The sequence below is a fragment of the Rhinolophus hipposideros genome (assembly GCF_964194185.1).
Source record: "Rhinolophus hipposideros genome assembly, chromosome: 12".
NCBI classification, from domain to species: domain Eukaryota; kingdom Metazoa; phylum Chordata; class Mammalia; order Chiroptera; family Rhinolophidae; genus Rhinolophus; species Rhinolophus hipposideros.
This window is the reverse complement of record NC_138058.1, coordinates 64,973,350-64,994,002: the sequence shown is the minus strand read 5'-3', so window position 1 is coordinate 64,994,002 and position 20,653 is coordinate 64,973,350. Positions and strand designations below refer to the sequence as shown.

At 39.2% G+C, this 20,653-nt stretch overlaps 1 protein-coding gene across 1 annotated transcript; it reads right to left on the bottom strand.

The window, feature by feature from the left end:
* Nucleotides 1-1,222: 1,222 nt before the first annotated feature.
* LAPTM4A (lysosomal protein transmembrane 4 alpha) lies at nucleotides 1,223-19,200 on the bottom strand. Its single transcript, XM_081069284.1, has 7 exons — nucleotides 18,594-19,200; nucleotides 10,044-10,164; nucleotides 6,801-6,877; nucleotides 6,575-6,697; nucleotides 3,707-3,802; nucleotides 2,896-2,994; nucleotides 1,223-1,852 (listed from the first exon to the last, which is right to left on the bottom strand). The coding sequence occupies exons 1-7, from the start codon at nucleotides 18,702-18,704 to the stop codon at nucleotides 1,778-1,780; spliced, it is 702 nt and encodes a 233-aa protein (XP_080925410.1). The 5' UTR covers nucleotides 18,705-19,200; the 3' UTR covers nucleotides 1,223-1,777.
* Nucleotides 19,201-20,653: the final 1,453 nt, after the last annotated feature.

Genomic DNA, 20,653 nt, shown 5'->3' with positions numbered 1-20,653 from the left:
CATCTCCAAGTTCTTGACTAATAGGGACAGATACAAATATATCATGAGCTGTAATGGAGGTATGTCCTAATTGCTGGAGGGAGAGAAAAGGAAGCAGGTCAGTTTACCAAATCGTTGTTCAAAGCTAATTCACTGAAAGCCCATTTGCCAAATGATCAAGAAGAGAATGACCTTTTACAGAATTCACCAAAAATTCTAAGTATTTTCAGTATGTCATACGAGGTCTGACAATTAAGTTCGAGAACTTGTAACGATGTTGCTAACCTTTTTTGATATCAGAGGGATTATTCATTATGAATTTGCATCAGCTGGACAAAATGTTAACCAAGTTTACTATTCGGAAAGATGAGTGAAAAAGTTAGATGACCCGAACTTTTTGCCAGCAGTTCATGCCTGTTGCATCACGACAATGCACCAGCTCACACCGCACTGTCTGTGAGGGAGTTTTTAGCCAGTAAATAAATAACTATTGGAACACCCTCCTTACTCACCTGACCTGGCCTCCAATGACTTGTTTCTCTACCCGAAGATAAAGCAAATATTGAAAAGAAGACTTTTTGATGACATTCAGGACATCAAGGGTAATATGATGGCAGCTCTGATGGCCATTCCAAAAAAAGAGTTCCAAAATTGCTTTGAAGGGTGGACTAGGCGCTGGCATCGGTGCAGAGGTTCCCAAGGGGAATACTTCAAAGGTGGCCATAGTGATATGCAGCAATGAGGCATGGAGCACTTTTTCGAGGATGAGTTCGCAAACTTAATTGTTACTCCTCATATATGGTAGATGTGCATAATGCCACCACAGCTGCATTCTTAGCATGATTCAAAGTGGGATATTTTCAGGAGAAAGCTTTAGTGGTGGGGTCAATAAGCTGCTATTTGCTTCTGCTTTCTCTTTGCTTCCCCTCTGGAGGTCAACTGATGCACTTTAACATGAATTGTTCTTGATGAACTCATTACCTACCTAAATGATCTTGACATAAAAATATAGCTTGCTACACTAGCCATCAATATTAACTTCTGGCCTGTGATTCAAGTAATACCTTCCCCACAACTTGAAACAATACTTCAGAGTTACTGCATTAAAGAAATGCTTCCTAATGAAAAGCCTAGCGTTGTATTCTCCAAGTATCAAAAACCCTGGCAATCTTTTATTGCAATGGAAAATGTTAGGTTTCTTCTACCAAAAAAAGGGCAATAGATTTTTTAAAAATGACAACAGTAAATTTTAAGAGATTTATTAAAGCATCTTATCACAAAGATGGAAACACATACAAATTAGAAACATGCAACCACCATCTTCTACAGTCCAATTAAAATGTTATACATTTTCCCTGTTTTCACAGCTCAACACTTCAGGTCTTGTAACCAACTCACTCACCCTGAATATTTACTTCATCCTTCCTCGAAGTCCCCAGGGCACCAAATAACCAAAACGCAAACTATTATATAAAGAAAGTGCGAAGTTAAAAAAAGAAAATGTGTAGAGAATACCCTGTTCCCACCCCCCAACCCAATGAAAGGCAAACAATGGCACTTTGCTCTTGCTTCACCTAGATTGTCTTCAAAAACTACTAAAATATAATAGACTTAACAAAAACAAAAACTGACTTTTAATACATGTCCAAAAAGCTTGTTAGTGTTTGAAAATAAATGCTTAAACAAAGGAAAATGTCATTTATATCAAACAAGTTTGAAGAGCCCTGTATTGCAGTATTCTGTAAAATAAACAAGACAAAAAGCTGGTATAGGGTTTATTGACAAAAGCAGAATTTCTTCACGCAGGTATGTAAGGAGGCGGCGGTTCTTTTTCAGGCATCTTCACTGCCATTTCATAGGTTGGCAAAACATACTGAAGAGAGAAAAAAATTGTCAGATTTCAATCTCCTTTAAATCTTATCTGGAATAATTTAGCCTTCAGATTTTACATCGTATACAGGAATACATGAACCCATAGAAATGAGCTGAAGAAACTGGTAGCTAAGTAGTTCCTAAGAGGAAAGATGACTAGTAACCTGGAAGTTTACATTCAGGTCAGATGACTGATCCAAGACTGCTAGGGAGGGAGAGAGGGTACAGTTTTGCTTCCGAACTGACGCTGAGGGGCTACCAGGACACCTTGGCAGGAAGCCTGTGCCACTGCTTCCCCTTCCGGTGTGATTGATAAAGTACAAGTACCAACTACATCTCAGAGGTTGCAGATCTAGGTTAATTGCCCACTGAACCACTCTTAGGAAGCCTTCAATAAATGCTGGATCCTGAACTTCATCATCTGTCATCAAAGGATCAGGTATCATTTCTTCTGGAGTAAAGGACACACCTATATGTAGGAGAGTGGCATTCTAACTTAAGAGACTCCAAGTGTGACAGGCTGACCCCATATGGGCCACATATATTCTACATGGTGAAAACCTGGGAAAATAGTACAGTAGTAACTAGAGGGCCCTGAGAGGTAAGCCTCCCAAAGATTTGTGGAGCCCAGTATATTCATCTCCCCCACAGAAAATCAGCTTCCCCTTTGGACCATATGGATGTTTTCTGAAAGCAACACAAGCTTGAACTGATGGTACCCCCCCGCATCCTTAGATGTTCCAGAAGCCATGAACCTGGTATGGGTCATACTGCTGTTTTCCTGTCTGATCTTTCCTGAAATGCAACACTCTTGAAGTTCCACTTAAAAATCAAACCTAACAGCCAAACTGAATAAGATGAGCAGTGCAGGGTTTCTCTTGCCCAAGTTCCCAGGATTCCAATAGGGAAAACCTGAATCTTGTGGATATAAATCAGTCATGACCTAAACCATAGCCGTGGCACTCAAGAGAAAGTCAAGGTCCAGGTTCTCAGGAATAATCAGTAATGGCTAGTGAAGTGTTAATATATCAGAAGGTCACTCACCTGTGGAGGTGCTTCGAAGGCAGGGTACACGGCAATCTCGGGCGTATTTCTGTTGTTGATATATTTATAGCAGTTCCAAACACAGTTGATTAGATAAGCCTAAAAGAGCACAAACAAAATTTACATATGCTAGAACTCAACAGACCACCTGTTCTATTAGGTTGGTGCAAAAGTAACTGCAGTTTTTGCAATTATTTTTAACCTTTTAAAGCACAATTACTTTTGCACCAACCTAATACAATTTTTTTAAAACTAACTTTTGGGGTGACAATGGTTAGTAAAATTACATAGGTTTCAAGTGTACAATTCTGTAATACGTCATCTATACGTATCTGTTCTAAAATTAAGGTGACATATAATGCTTTCCCTCACATTTTCTCTTGGAGAAAGGAACTGACATTCATTTCGACCTACCTACCTAGCACAGGTCAGGCCCTTTCCCTACTTGTTCTCATTTAAATGTCACAAGTTTTATTATCATTTTACAGAGAAACCAGAGTTGAGGTTTCAATTCAGGCCAGATAACCATTGTGCTGCAGAATAAATCCTGTTTCTGAGCCTTAGGAATTTTAACAGATTCTCAATCCAAATCGTGAACCACTCTAGACACGACAATCCTTACACTTAGGAAGGATCCTGGCATTTCCAACCCCTCTCTGGAAACAAGAGGGAGGATATTCCCTAGGAGCTCTTTACTATTGTGTCAGAATCAACACTGTCACTTACTGTGAATTCCAGGGAGGCAGGTAACAAGGTTTAAATGGACAGTGTCAGTCTAAACGGCCCCCCAGATATTTAATCAGCAACTCACCTTAAAAATGATGAATAAGACAAAGAACACAAGAACAATGAACAGGAGGCAGCTGGAGTCCAAAGCCAGGAGGTCATCTTTATAAGGAAAATCAGGCTGTAACAAAAGGGATGAAGAGGCAGAGCAGAGAGGCATTTTAGGGAACTGCGAGTATTTCCTGATACAATGATGGATCCGTGACGTTCCACACTTGTCCACATCCATAGGATGTACAACACCGAGAGTGAGCCCTCATGTAAGCTATGGACTGGACGATAATGACATGTCACTGCAGGTTCACAGCTGTAGCAAATGTACCTCTGTGGTTTGAGATGTGGATGGCGGGGGAGGTTTGGGAGATGCAGGGGGTATATGGGAGCTCTTTGTATTTTCCATTCAATTTTGCTGTGAACCTAAAAGTGCTCTAAAATATATGAAGTTTAATTAAACACATACACATACTTAAAATTCAGCCACAGCACTTGTACTTTGTGATAATCTAGACAGCACATTAAGAATATAAACAAAAGGTACCAAAGTCAGAACGGATTTTCTGATAAAAACTTACACAGAATTTAACTCAAAGTATTTTAAGCCTCGTCAACATTAATGCATGCTATTTATCACTTAAAACACATTTGTTTGAATACCCAGAATACTCCTAAAAGTCCAAATTGAGCTCATTTTCTCTTTACTTTTCACTGTTGTACATTTTTCTGCCTTTTAGAAAACACTATCTCCTGTACAGGACCCCAAATTTTCCCTTGGTCACTAAGTCATTAAGTTAGGAGGTGCAGATATTTATCTAAATTCCATGGGACATTTAGTTCTACACAGGGAAAATGATTTTTTTTAAAAGCCAATTGTCCGTCTCAATGCTCATCAGAAAGGAGCAAAAAGAAGGCATGCAATGCCCCTGGTTATGAAGCCAGGCAAGATTATGTGATTTACTGCAGATATACCATGTTCTACTGAAAAGGATCAGCTATATTCATTCAAGTATTTATTTAGCATTTACTATGTGCAAGACAATGAGCAAGGCTCAGGGAGAAGGGTATCACAAAAGAATAATTTCACATTTATAAGCTGGCCGACACAGAAAATATCTTCCAGGCTGAGAGACCAAGTGAATAAAACAGGGGAGAAACCACTGAGGTCTATAAAAAGGGTAGTAAAAAATTAACTTTCATGCTTTTCTACAAAGCTCATTTAATTTTAAACTTACATCTTTATTTAACAGAAATGTTAATACAAATGCCAACATAAATAATCACATTTTTATAAAAAAGCAGCACAAAGAAATCCCAAAGGACCAAAAAGAAAGAAAGAAAAAAAGAAAAAAGTATCCACACACCAACTGCAAACACTAGCGAAGTGCTCCCCTGGGACAAAACTGTTCTTTAAGCCTCTGTCTATAAATACAAGGGACCAGCTCATGGGGGAATGCTGTGGATTTTATTGAGAAGGCTTCCAATTTCCCAGCCAGAGGTGACATGCTCAGAGAGAACTATGCTTAGGAAGCTGCAGAGCAGGCCACCAGCTACTTCCCTCCAGCTCATCTCATGCTGCTTCCCCTCCCTTACTCTGTGTGCCAGCCACCATGGTCATCTTTAGGCCCCTGACTCTACCATGTTCCTTCCTGCCTCAAGGTGTCTCTATTATCTGGAACAGTTTCTTCTGTACGTTGTCTATCTTAATTCCTACTTGGAATGAAATCTTACTTCCCAGCCCAAGTCTGATATCACGTGTGAGATCCACTCACGCAGCAGCCTACATTTCCCCTCATAGCTTTTCTCACAATTTTAATTCAATAACTGCCAGTTTTCCAATTCCTTCACTAGAAAGTAAATTCTACTGATGTATTGCTAGGATTTAAGCAGAGTGCCTTACACATAAGAAGCAATCAACACGTTTTTTGAATGAATGATCAATTTGGTGGTATGCAAAATGGAATAGGCAGAAGAAAATCTGAAAGTGGGGAGAAAATTCCTAAAAGACAGTATTTTTGAAATGAACTTTCATGCATCTGGACCCCATCCCTCCATCCAGACCTTACTTCAGCCCAGTGTTCCCGTCCCTCCATCATATAGTATTTAATCTAAGCTCCTCATTTACTGCTGTACTAAGACATTTCTAGTTCATTAGCATAGATAACATCTTCATGTCTTGACTCCCCAAATACATGGCTTACTCCTTTGAGAGAGAAGTTATCTTTATATCTATACCATTCACCCAACAGTTTGCCTAGAACAGAGCGAAGAAAACAATAGACACTCAAATACCGCGTTTCCCCGAAAATAAGGCCTAGCTGGACAATCAACTCTAATGCGTCTTTTGGAGCAAAATTTAATATAAAACCGGGTCTTATATTATATAAGACCTGGTACATTATATTATATTTATTATGTATTATGTCATATTATATTATACCCGGCCTTATAGTAAAACAAGACCGGGTCTTATACTCATTTTTGCACCAAAAGACGCATTAGAGCTGATGGTCCAGCTAGGTCTTATTTTCGGGGAAACACGGTAAATGCTACTGATGCCTGCAAAAACAAAAAGCTAATACTTTAATGAGTGCCAAAAACAGTCAAATTATCATACTTTTAGTATACTCAAAACAAAAGTTGAACTACTCCTTAAATTCTGTGATATCCATTTTTAGGGACTTTTAATATTGGATTATCCAAATGGTACGGTAAGAAGATAATTCTATTTTTACCTTACTGGTTTCAACATGGTAGTTAAGAGTAATTATATTATTTTAGGACACTTTAAAAAATAAATAGGGTAGGTAAAAATAGTACCTAAAGTTGACTCAGAATTTAAATTTAAATATTTTATTTAAATTGGAAAAAATTTAGTTTACTTAGTGTATACACTTACTAATTGATCCAGGTATTCTTTGATTCTTGGTAAATAAGTGAGTGAACTGATAGCAACCAGGCAGCTGAGAACGAAGTCGAAAAGCCGGTAACAGAAGAACGGAATAAGCCAACCCACTTGATACTGAAGGAAAAAACAACAAGTACAATGTCACATCACGTGTATGAAATTACTAAGTACCACTCAATAAAGATCAAACTCCAAAAGTTGAAAACAGGATACTTACAGAAATTGCTCCATATACCAGCATTGAACTGATTATAAACATAAGAACAGAGACAGCAAAAAGAACACAGGCGTTGTCTAAGAAAAGAAAAAAACAAAGATCTAGTTAAGCTACTTACCTAAAAAGAAAAAAACTCTTCACGACAAAGTAACATTTTAAAACTAGCTTAAAAACATCTAAGTAATTTCAAGATTGACCATGAAAAAGTCTAAAGCCAAGAGGGTAAAAACAAACGAACAAACAAAAAATCTGCCTCTGCGTTAAGTAATGAAGCTTAAGAAATTCACGCCTTTGTTTTTCTTGTTTGTTAAACTGCTACAACTCACACTTATTAGATCTCTGCCCAGAGTCTAAGAGTCTGAAGACCTGCAAATAGATAATTATCATCCAATGTGGCAAGTGCTATGACAGAAGCAGAAACAATTAGCTTTGCCTGGAAAATCAGGAAAAAAATAAAAAAGAAATAACACAAGTTGGGTCTTGTGAGACAAGCAGGGTTCATCTGGAAGAAAAGGCTGGTTATTTGCTTAAAAGACAAATGTATTAAACACAGGATGCTCCAGATGCACCCTCTTGCCTTAGATAAAATACGTAATCTGAAATGCAAGGTTCTCCATTACTCCCCTCGCCCCTTTCCTAACACCCAAACTCAACACTCCACAACATCCCTTCACCTTGGCCTCTCCGTTATACACAGGTCCATTTTCTTGTTTGTTCCTCAACTCATTCTCAGAGGTGGTTCCTTTTCTCTACATTAATCCATGATCACTAATTTCCTTACAAAACTCCAAGTAATCTCAAACAATACTATAAACCACATGTCGAGTTTCTTAGCACAAATCTAAAGTTGAATCTGAAACTCGGGGTCAGTATTAAGAACCTGAAGGGTACTAATAATGATGAACAATTAGAACTGCTAAATATTCACAACACTGGATAAATGTTATGTATCATCTTTTCACTTGGCAATACAAACACCATCGATATTTGGCACTAAGTAAATAAGAAGAGCCCTCTTTAAATTTTGCTAGAGGATACAGGACAGCTCAACGTGAAGGACTTCCTCCCGCAGCACTGTGTAAAATGGCACTTAGAGGGAGGAATTCAGTAAAAATATGAACTCAAACAGGTACCTCAAATAGGTACTATCAAAGAAGAAAACTTTGTAATTCAAACAATCAGCTTGTAAGAATCTGTTACGGATGACTACACATTTATTTCGATTTCTTAAATTATTGAAATAAAGTGAAGTTCAACGTCTTCCACTGGAGCAACAAATAACAAAATGAGGAGAAATAGGGTGGTAGGTGGGAAAATACATGTAACGCCTGGAACAAGAGATATTCTAGTACGTGTGAATCAATAAAGCAAACAAAATATGAAGGCTAGAGGCCCAGATATGAACCTCAGGTTTCCATCCACCAACACATTTAGGAATCTCCTTTAGGTGACCCCCCCCCCCCAAGTGTTCACCCATTCCCAAGGTGAGTGTAAGTAAGGGTAAATTCATATTTGAAGAACAGCTTGCATTTTGCAGAAGTATTTCATATAGTACACTGATTGTCATAACCTTTCTAGTTGATTAAAAATAAACTAGTCACAAACCTTATTATTTAAAATCGACCATCAGGCCAATGATCAGAAAATTAACTTGCCATTATAATACAAGATATGTAGGAAAATCAAATTTCAACTTCCTTAGAAAACACAAACTATCACACGACCAAGAACTATGTATTTTTTATATTCTCCCAACAAGGGCTTTTGTAGAATCATAATCAACAAAAAATAATAATGAATCCATCCAATTCTCTCGACAGCAGTCATAATACTCATGCGACATACAATAGTTGTGACTTCATCCCTGCATCTAGCCAAGGCTTAGAGCCAGATGTACACCCAAGTAATCTCAAACAAGAGAATCTACAAGATTCTCAATAAACCTAAATGTTTCTATGTACCTCAATTTTAAGAGAAATATGCACGACAGTGGAAAATGCTGACATTAGCAGGTTCAGTAACATTTTACAGCCTAAAGTAAAATTTTGTAAATACTAAAACAGCAATTAGAAGCTAAAATTTTATTTGTTGTTCTATTTTGTTTTTTTCCTATTTTGGTTTTTAAATAAAAACAGACTACCAGAAAAAAACAAATGCTAGAAGGGACGTTTCAAATATGTCCTTGGTATTTTTTTCTATCACATTTGACAACAAAATTAAAGGATTATATTATATTTGAAAAGACAATCAGAAGACTCTTGAAAACAAAAAGCACTTTAGAAAACAGTGTGAACAACTGTTAGTGTTTTCACGTAATGTATGACCGATGATCACAAAACTCTACCTGTCTCCTAGAAACAGAAGTTAGCCCTGTGGGACAACGAATCATTTGAATTAACAACCAAATTTTAAAAAAAACACCAAAAAACAACTTCATAAATGAAGCAGAACAGGTCATAAATGTAATGAAGCATAGAACTTTATAATAAAAGCTAATAAATCTAAAAATGGTAATTAAGATCCTTTACTATTATAAATATGTACATGTGAACTGGGAACATTTTTCTGAAGTGCAATTTTTAAAAAAATCAACATGTAGAAATTGTTTACATTGAAAAGTCTGAGATATAATTTTCTGTTCAAATATTAAATCTCTAACATAATTTATAATAATAATATTTTAACTAGAATTTTTCTGCACCTGTATTTTAGAGAAAGATAAATAATGAAAATACTGCTAATGGAACAAATAGGTTTAATAAGGTAATTGCCACGAAAGTCCCAGGGTTACTCTATTTTTAACTCTAATGTTGTCTTTCTTCATCTAAACAATAGAAATACATTTAGAATTACGAGCCTGAGCAAAAGATATCACCAAATATTCAAATAATTCATATTTTACATTTTATTGTATGTCTATTTGTCCGGTGAGCAAATCGCCCACCCTCTACTACAGCCTCAAAGGCTTACAGTCTTTTTGTAATTCCTTCTTTCCCTCTCAGCTCCACAGTACCCAACAGGAGTCAAAGTATACAATACCAATTTCTCAAAAGTTTTCTACTAGCCCATGACATTTTCTGGCTAGAAATGCTCCACTATAATCCTGAGTAGCTTTGAAAAATCCAAAAAAAACACTTTTCTACCTCAGCAAGTAGAATAACTTAATACATAATTTAATTAGTCCTCTTCTGAATAACAAGTTTGTGTGTAATTAGCAGGAGATATTTTCAACTAAAAGCATACCAGCCATTCTCTCAGACGAATAGTAATTGCCAATGACTTCATACTGAATGTTGACAGCTGGCATTGAGTTTGGATGAGTTACTTCCACAGTAAGCAAAATTGCCATCAATAGGTTCACCACCTGTGAAAGACAGTATTTTATTAATTATATGATTAATCAAGAGGCAGTCTTCAGCACAATCTCTACATGTCTTTGAATATTTAAAATTGTTTTGCTTGAAGATATAACATACGAGACTACCTGTAAGATAAAATAGTACACAATACCACTATAAGAATACTTTTTTCTTTAACTTTTATTTATTTTTTTAAGTGTGTTTTTCCAGGACCCATCAGCTCCAAGTCAAGTAGTTGTCTCAATCTAGTTGTGGAGGTTGCATCTCACAGTGGCCCATGTGGGGATCGAACCAGCAACCTTGTTGTTAAGAGCACCGCGCTCTAACCCACTGAGCTAACCGGCCGCCCCTAAGAATGCTTTTCAAATAATATCTCATAAAGTTAAAGTATAAACTTAATTGTTTCAGAGAAAAGATGACTGATTGATTTGTTTGATTCAATACAACAGAATAAAAAGGGCAACAATTAAAAATAGGGGATCATTACAAATTGCTCATGTTCACAATCACATATTTATTTGTATACCAATCTCAGAATTTCTGGGTTAGAAGAAAACAGTTCATCCAATATACTTACCCAATAGATAAATGTAACACCCATCAGATGAACATATGATGATCCATCAGATAAGCCCCAAGTCCTCTACAGTGTCTCCTATCCAGCAATGGAGAACTATTTCCTCTTGTCTAAATGCTTTAAAGACTAAAATGCTCTAAAGACTCCCAGATTTTGACTGTGTCACTTGACTCTCACCTACTAGTATTAACTCTACCTTTTGATATAATCAGCTCCCCCTCAGAGGAGTAAGTGCTCCTCTAACACCTAAGGGCTGCTGACATGAGCCTCCAAATATTGTCTTTTCTGGAACACATACTCAGGTACTGTTTCTCCCACTAGCACACTGTCCAGGTACCTCCTTACTTCCTCTTTGCTCCAGTTTGTTGGACATACTATTAAAATGAGCTAAAATCGGCCTGGAGAGAACACACTAGGGTCTCAGTTCCCACATCCTGGCTATAAAATTTCAATTAATGCAACATGAAATCAAACTGGCTTCATAAAATTTTTTAATGTCACATGGGACTCCCTAAAGCCCCTAATTCTTTTCCACACTCGATCCTGCTAAGCTACCACCTGTATCTGCACAGATGCATTCAGAGGCCCAAGCATAAGCCCTCATGTATGTGCAGTCGAATTTCATCTTATTACATTCTTGCCTGTCAAGATTTTCTAGATCTAGATTCTGACACCCTACAGATTTCCTCTCTCTCTCCGTTTCCTGCATTTGAAAATATAAACAGTAATCAGCGTGCAATCAGTATCTCCATCTGTAAGTCACTACCAGCAAGAGAACAGGGCCAAGGACAAAGCTGCCAGAGGCTGTCCAAACTAAATCAACAACATTCAAATAAAATTCTTTATCTGGTCCAGACGAACATCTTGAGACTTTGGCAAACATCTTGCTGAAATCCCATAATATCTGGTGAATTTTCCTAGTTTACTGGGGCTGTAATTCCATTTCAAAAGGAATGCTTTTAGTTTTTAGTCCCTGCAGCAGCCCAGGAAGCACCAATTCCTTTAAGTACTCAAAACAGTCCTGTTAATTAATGATTAGATAAAAGAAATCTCACCCAGGCCTGGAGTGAGGCTTCCTGTCACAGTATCTGTCCTCCCCCCCTTTTTGAAAATCTGAATGTTTGATACTTTCAAGGGATATTTGGGCCTTATCATCAGTATTTTAAACAAGCTCTATTATGTATCTCTTTCCTATCCACCCTGAAGGATTAACACACAGTTTTCAGGGCTTAAATTTTTCTAGAAGTGTATCAGTTGAAGGCACTACACATTCTCTAAGACAAGCAAGTTTTATCTTTAAATAAGGTAATGTTGGGTAATCTAAACAACGTCGCAATGTCAAATTCATAATCAACCAATGTTTCTAAGGAGACACACTATATACCAAGTATATTTACATATATTACTTCATTTATTTACTCAAATGAAGTAAATATTACTAACACCCATTTGCAGATGGGGAAACTAAGGTTCAGAAAAGAAAAATAACTTGTGTAAGTTCATTGCGCTGAAAAATGACAAAGCTAGGGTACAACTGTTTCTTTTTAAGACATCCTGCTTCTTAGCACTACGTAACTACTTATAACCATTCCTAAACAACTCCTATTTTGAGTTTCCAAAAGAAACCATTATCTAAGGCTATAAAATATTTATACTTCACTCTCCAAATAAAGTTCAGTAACATGCTTTTTTCCTTGCACTGCTCAAAGTCAAAGTACTTTATCCTTCCAATCCTGAAAGACCTTGTTTACAAGGGAAAATCATATTGCAAGGTGGCTCGCCAGTTGAAGGCTGATTTTTTAATCGTCCATTTTCACTGCAATGGGTGTGACCAATGTATGTAATGTATAAGTTAATACAATTAGGTGAATTAATTGTTGGAACAATCAAATATATCTACTGAAACATTATATATCTGAATAAAACATAGGTCTAATCAAAAGGACTAAGTAATGGTAAAATGAATTTTAGTGTTACTTCATTAAAAGCTCACACAATTTCTGAAATCTTCATCGACTTATTTATACAGGTAACCCCCGTATAACACTGCTCTTCTGTAACATGGTTTCGCTCTAACACGGTTGGAGAATTCGGGAAAACCCTCATACAACACGGCATCCTAGAACATGGTTTGAGAATTAGAGAAATCCCCGAACAACACGGAACATAATAAAAGCTTTTAAGAGCAAAAGATATTGCATTTGAAATTTTTCGTTCGAATATGGATGTCGTATCAGATTTCACTGCAGAATTTTAAAATTTATTAGAATTTTAAAACCACAAAGTTCAAGAGAGAACTTCCAATGCTTAGCACCATGTAATGAAATTTATAAAGATCTCTCAGCTAAAAGCAATCTAAAAATAACAGATTTTTTGCAAAAAGTACAGAATAGAAGATAATGCTGAAGAAAGTTCAGAGGATGAAGGTATCTTGTCAAAAAGAAAACGCCCTCAGTTAATGGTGCTTAGCAGTGATCATGAAAAAAACATTATTTAATACATGTTAATATACTTTTGGTGAAAGTTGCTTTAATACAGGTATGTCTCTTAATTGTAAAAATATAATAGTATGTTTTTTTTAATTTTTGGAAACTAACCCCCTTTTTTGTACTAGTTCTTACACGGCATTTTTAGTAACCTAACAACCGTGTTATACGGAGGGTTACCTGTACTCCATTAGGTCACCATATTTCATTAGAACCCCAGCTTACATTTTAAAGCATTAACCTGGACAACCTATCCTTGTGATCTTAAGATTCACCACTGCGTACCTATCCTGTGCTCAACTACAGGCCCTGCTATTCACTTTTGATTACAGTTGGTACTTCTATTGTACTAAGTCCCATGTAGCATTTTTCGAAAAATACATAAAACTGACTTCAGTCTTGCAATATAAAATTTCTCTTACAATATCAACTGCATACAATTCCAGAATATTTATTCCCAATGCATTTTTCCTTTTATCGTACTTAACAAAGAAATTTAACAAAAATGTAATAAAAATAGTTAACTTCTAAACCTAGTAATATGGAGAGGTACAGAATGCAGCAACTATGCAAATAAGTTAATAGCACAGACAATGGACACACCACTCAATTTGGGAATGCTACTGTACATTTAGTGGGTCAAACAGTATGGTTTGCATTACTTTTGAAAGCCTTTCGCATACCCTATATAAACAAACAACAAAAACCAGATGCAACAATTTCGCTTGTTACAAAGAAACAGAATCAGATCCCTGGGAGCACTCAGCCTTGGGAGAGTAATTCCTCTTTGCTTTCTCATTTCACTGCCACACTCATCTCAGAAGATTCTTTTGTGGACTAGTTTTTGGGTTTTAATTATTATTCTTTAGTTTTCCCACAGCATATTTTGCCATAACCCAATATCTGCTGAGACTATAATTAAAACAATGTTTGCTTCAGGACATCCTGGGTCTCAGAGGCAGAGAAAGGGGGATTCACAGGGAGCCAGTCTACAACTCCCAAGTCAGCAAAGAACTGTCATCAAAGATCAAAACAGACTACCTTTAAAATTCAATTATAAAATTTAAATTACAATAAATGTATATTATATATATTTTTGTTGTTGTTTGCCCTTATGGGCAGTTACAAATGAGTTATTCCTACCGTTTTTTGGGGGGAGGAGACAATCCACTTAACAAATACCTAACTAATACTTCAAATGTTCTAATTAGTAAGTTAGTTATTGTACACATTTTATAGAGTAAGACATATCACCTTCCTTCCTGAAAAAGAACATCGTGTGTGAGAGAAAAAAAGATAATTATACTAATATATAATAAGTACTATTTTAAAAAGGGGGTTAGGGGCAGGGTGAAAAGGTGAAGGGATTAAGAAATACAAATTGGAAGTTATAGTCAATGGGATGGAAATCAAAGCATAAGGAATATAATCAGTGATATGGTAACAACTATGTATAGTGCCAGGTGGGTACTAGACTAGTCAGGGGGATCACTTCTCACATTATACCAATGTCTGACCACCATGCTGCACTCCTGACATAAAGTACAGCATAGGCAATATAGTCAGTAATACTGTGGAAGCGTGGCACGGTGTCAGCTGGTTGCGGGACTTGTCATGGTGATCACTTCTGTAGATACGTAAATGTTGAATAACTATGGTGTATACCTAAAACTAACATAATACTGTACGTCAGCTATATTTTAATAAAAATCTTAAAAAATAAAAGTACATATATAGAGGTATGTAGAAACTCGTCTAAGTACACAGTGAGGAAGCCAGATGCCTCTGGCTGGGAAGCAAGGAAACCTGTAAGCTAACCATTACAAAATTAGCCGGAAATGGCAAAATGTTAATAAGGGCTGAAGCTGGGTGACGAGTAAATTTGGTGTATATTTGTGTATTTGAAATTTTCCTTAATCAAGTTTCTTTAAAGTGACGTGGTGAGAGAGGATGATTTCATGGAGAAGGAATAGCATATGCAAAGGCACTGAGGCACAGGACAATGTGTTTGGGGAAGACACTAACTTTGAAATATAAACAAGCTATAGTGATTTAAAGAAGTCAGGTGTGAGGGCTGTAAAGGAATGCAGCTTGAGGAAACCTGTCTACTTCTCTCCCAGCGACCTAACTTTAGACTGTTTATGGTTAAGACACTCATGAAAACTTAGCCATATATTAAATCTTTCCAAGACCTAAATTATTCCAAAAGTTCAAAACACTTTCTTATAGTACACCATTATCATGAAGGAGGACACCTCCTGCAGAGAATTTTAAGCCCATTTTCAGTCACTCAATCAATATTACGTGTTAAGTATACCATATAGGAAACCATTATTTAAAATCATCTGGCTTCAAATTTTAAATAAATAATAGAGAAAGCAATTTAAGGAATGCCAGAATTTAAACTGGAGCTCACTCGGAAACTTCATATATTACATAACCAGGTATTAGTAAGTCAGGCATGCTTCATTAAATTCTGAAATGCCAATGGCTAACAGAGGCCTGGTGCATAGAACCAGGCTGGCTTCTCCATATCCCACTGTACTGTTTAATACCACACAATTAATACTTCAGTATACAGTGTCACAATCACCTTAACACTAGACTGGCAGAAGCAGTTGCTAGAAGGCGATGACACTGTATCCGACACAAAGTCACCGATATGGTATCTGGGCCCAGCAGGCAGGAGGGCAGCATGTCCAGGTTCCAAACCTACACAGAGGCAATCTAAAGAGAATCATAAATATCTCCTTCCTGGAATAGAGGCAAGTATCTTGACAAGGTAGACAGAGAAGTGACCTTCTACCTCATTCACTCCCCTATTGTTTCCTGCCTTAGTAAAGAAGCTTCTGGCAACAAAATGCACTTTCTGGACAAATCCTCTTTGTTTAGAGATACTATACTACACTTTGCCTAGGTGGTCTTGTTTTCTAAATGTTACATGTCTCCCCAGTTAGTCCTTATATTGCTATGGTACTGAAGCCACACTTTTAAAATCACCAGCAATATTGTAATTAACGGAACCAATGGCCTTTTCAAGTTCTTAATCTGATTAGAATCTGATGTTACTGATTATCTTCTCCTTCTCCCTTGTTAATAAACCATGAGTTTCATTTTCGTCTCTGTACTCGAAAGTTCTTTGTAATACTATACATATCTTAACGGCAGATGCCACGTTCAAGCCAAGAAATATTTGAGAACATCTATAATATAAAAGATGAATGACACATGGTTCCTGTGATTTATTCTTTTCATATATCCACCACAGCCTTTTCTATTATAGATGATCAATAAATCTCTTAATTTCAGATTAACTGATTTAAGCAGCTTATAATGTTCTTCTAGCCAGAAAAGTTCATGCCAAGTTAAGAACTGCTATGGTTAAAGCATGGAGAAAAGGAGATATGTGAAATGTTTCCACATCAAGTGCTTCCACGGGGCAACAGATTTAAACTCCTCGCTCCCTATTCTGGGAGAATAAATATAGTTAGTAAAGTTTTTCTCCCTGCATTTTGAGTTTTGCTGTTTATAACTCCTGTTTCCCTACTATTCTTTTCTTTTCATTTTTCATGAGCTGAGCCCACAGCATGAAAAAAAAAAATCTGCCTTGGAAAGAAAAACAGCCAATTATATTCAGATGCTTGAAACGGATGGTGATTATTTCTTCCAGAGGAGTTAGAAACCCTTTGTTCTGTTACTGGAGAGAAGGATCTGAGAAGAAACAGGAAGACTGGTTTTGCATGCAAGAGTCCCAAGTTACTGGACTCTCACTCTCAGTTAAGAAGGGAAGTCATCTTCTAGCGATGAAGGAGGCAGGGTGGAGTAAGAGACTTGAGGACTAAGGATGTAAATTATTCCTTTAGGAGAAGGTAGGCAGAGCTAAGGACAAACAAAAGACATTAAAGACTCATGCCCTTAGCAAAATGGATCAGAAATAAAAGAAAGTTAGAAATACAATGCTGTTATTGCCATTAACTGATGGATGTCCAGTATTACAAATCAAGTAAAATACAGAACAAAAGGGAATCTTTTTCAGGGAAATGTGATAGAACTATACCAGTAAGATGTTTCTGAATATAAAAGTACTGGAAATATTAAAATGAACTTAGAAACCAGCAAATAAGCCTACGCACTTAAGTTTTGTTGTTGTTTTTAAGGTACACTAATGAAGCATGACTGTGAAAACAGGGCAGCCCAGAATAACGTGGAGGTCGAGTAGTTCCCTGGGGGTGGGCCATGAAACACTATCTCCTAACTGAAGATGATTCTCAGCTGGTGTTTGTCAAACAGTAATGATTTCAAGGCACTGGGTAGGGAGATAATGAGAACAGAGGAAGGCAGAAAGGATGTATACAATACAGCTCTTCCCCTTTCCACGTACGTTATCAGAAACGGCACAGTCACACTAATGCCACCACCTCCCCCCCCACACACACACACAAATTCAGTGTCCAAGTCGACAATATGAGAAGCTTGTCCAAGTTCTGGAACGTCATCATAACCTAAAACTACCTAAACACAACCATGTATGTAGAGGTCACAGGCAAATTAGCTTCCAAGTTGTACGGATACTGGAAATGATGATAAGGAAACATCAGAAATAAGACTAGAGAACCATCAAGCAGCACCACTGTCAACCTGGTGATGGCAAGGAAGCCCGCGGAACGCTGGCTAGCACACGTGGCCCGGAATAGAAGAGACTCTCAACTATGGTCTCTTAAAAGTGAAAAAGATTTAAAACTATTAAAAAAAAAAAAAAAAACACGGAACGGGTCTGATAGGAAAAGCGTCTGACGTGCAGGGCGTCGCTGAACCAGGAAAAGGCAGGTCGAGTGTAAACCCCGACAAATGGTGTTGCCTCCGACAGAAACGTCTGGACTCAGAGCCGACACCTTCCTGCCTACGCGACAATCACACGGGAACAGGCGAGGTCCAGGGGCCGCAGACTGGATCTTCCGCTTTCCTTTCAGGCCAGACCTAACGTGGACACTGGACCGTGTTTGTCCAGGTCCGTGCCCCATTGTTTCGTTAGGGGGGGAGAGAAAATGCCAGGGACCAGGAACGGGGGTGGGAGCCGTGCAGATCACGGAAGGACAAAAACAAGGGGCACCTAGGCGTTTGCAGGAGTCCCCACCGACACCTGACGCGCTCCCCGCTCTTCTCCCCTAATTCTCCCCCGTCCCGCCCACCCCACCCCCGTTCCGGGACAGCCGCCTGCCGCCAAGTTGGAGCACCCTGAAACGCAGCTCGCCTGCGCCTCCCCGCCCCACCCCTCCCGCGAACACTCCCTCTCCGCCCCGGCACCCCCATCTCCCGCTCATGCGCATTCCCCCCAGGGCCGTACCCTCCCGCCCCGCCGGCCCGCCCTTACCATGTACCAGGTCCCCAGGATGATGGTCCCGGTGCGGACATGGCAACAGCCGCAGCACCGGGTGCTGTAGAACCGGTCGCTGCGGCTCCGCTTGAAAGTCATGGACACCATTGGGAATCTCGCGGGCCTTGTTCTCGGCCGGGCCCCGGACAAAGGCTTTTCGCCCAGCGGTTGAACCCAGACGGCTCTGTCCCTGTGTTCAAAACCAAACGACGCGTCTTCAAGCCCGCCCCCGGCCAGGACCCAGCCAGCTGCTTCGCACCTGCGCACTGAGTGGCGAGCGCTGCTCTCGCGCGACCTCGGCTTAACCCTCTTCCTCGGGAGGACTCCGCCCCTGATTGGAAAAACTCGGAGATTGACAAGGTGTCACATCCAATCAGAAGTGCAACTCGCCTCAGTGTTAAGGGATTCCCCACCTCTTAAGTGAGGGCAAGGGCTGGCTTGGAGGCCTACAAAGTTCGGTTTGGGGGTTGACGGGTAGTTTACCGTCCCTCAGACGAGAGCAGCAAGAAAAGACGCATTTAATGGGAAAAGGGAGAGACGGGTTGGGTGGCTGGCAGAAAGCAGGCGCGAAGGACCTTTCTGAGTGACGTCTCTGCCACGTACTGCTTGGGAGGTGCTACGAGACGGCGGCTGCTCACGTGACCTCAGCGCGCAGCTCCATTATTAGGCCGCCCGGGAGGGGCCTGTGGGGGCGGGGCGGGGCTGCTGCCCCCTCGGGGCCTCGCTGCTGCGGCGGAAGTGGGTTTCCCGGAGAGGGGCGGGATTAGGTGGCTTTTGCCCCTTACCCTGCAGTCTCTGGTGAAAACAGACACCCCCCGACCCTGCCAAAGGCGAGTGAAAGGCGAGAGGACTAAGTGCAAGCGAGATAAAGCCGGAGAGCTGCTGAGGGGCTGAATGTTTACAGATAATAAGAGCGCTTTTTCTAGGGAACAGTTGTGAAACATTGAAATGGACCGAAAGATGACTGGGCGTCTTCAGCCGTAGTCTGGCACACCTTGCAGGGATTCTTGAGTCGATGGGGCCTCCCCATTTTCCTCCGTGGGGTTCTGAACAGCTCGAACCGACGCTCAGACGAGCCGCGTTTGTCCATTGCACTTCGTGTGGACCCTTCCCCCTCCCGGGCGAAAGCCATTGCACGTGTTTGTAAATGCGGTTCCTGTTCCTGATTCCATAACGTCGGCGGGTACTTGACCTTCTCCTTTTAACAGTCTAACCTCTTACGGGTCTCCCCGTTAGTGAATGAGTGAATAAAAGCTTTGACGTGTTCATTTCGTTGGCTTAAGAAACATCCAAACTTGCAAAGAATTTCCGTAAGATTTTACTTGAGCCAAACTGGCGATGATTGCCAGGAAGCAAGATCTCAAATGCCCCGAAGAAGGACAGTTTCGCAGTTTCTTTTAGGTTTTGGAATTAGGGAGGGAATGGAAGGACGATTACAGGAGGGGGAGGAAAGCCAGGCCAGGGTTGGCTTACAGGACAGTGACAACGTGTGTTCTCTTGACAGTGGTTACACTTACTTCAAAGATGTGTTAACCTAGGTGCACAAAAACAATGGGCACGGTTTGCTTAAGGCAAAGATAAACCTTTTACTAAAAAAGTCACATGCCTGCGGTGGGACTGCCCACCAAGACCTGCGGGGTAAGGAATTTATGATCAGATCACCCTGTGACGTTACTTTCCAAAGAACCCCTTTTTCGTCCACAATATAGTTTAATGTAGTTGAACACTTTGGAAACTTCTATACTTCCTTGCAGGGACTGGAAGGGCCTTCTCCTCTGCCAAAAATACACTTACCTGGAGAGAACACAGTGAATTCAGAGTAAAGGTTTTTGCGTTGCCATGGCTTCAATGACCACTGCCTGAAATTATATATTCACTTGTTATTTTTCTCGCCCACTGAAATGTAAATTCTGGAACAGCAGAGACTTTGTTTACTTCTGCAACACTGAAAAAACTGTCCATGGACAATTATCTTAGTTTGAATGATACTTCCAAACTATCTGGGAGGCCATACGCCAAGCTACACCAAAGAATGGACTGGAATGGTAGTAATTTAA

What these genes read in the sequence shown, in the direction of transcription:
- LAPTM4A (XM_081069284.1), bottom strand. Translation starts at nt 18,704, where the DNA reads ATGGTGTCCATGACTTTCAAGCGGAGCCGCAGCGACCGGTTCTACAGC. An exon ending in TCCTGGGGACCTGGTACATG is followed by an intron (nt 10,165 to 18,593) that starts GTAAGGGCGGGC and finishes TGTCTTTCACAG; the next exon opens with GTGGTGAACCTATTGATGGC. An exon ending in AAGAATACCTGGATCAATTA is followed by an intron (nt 3,803 to 6,574) that starts GTAAGTGTATAC and finishes CTTTTGTTACAG; the next exon opens with CCTGATTTTCCTTATAAAGA.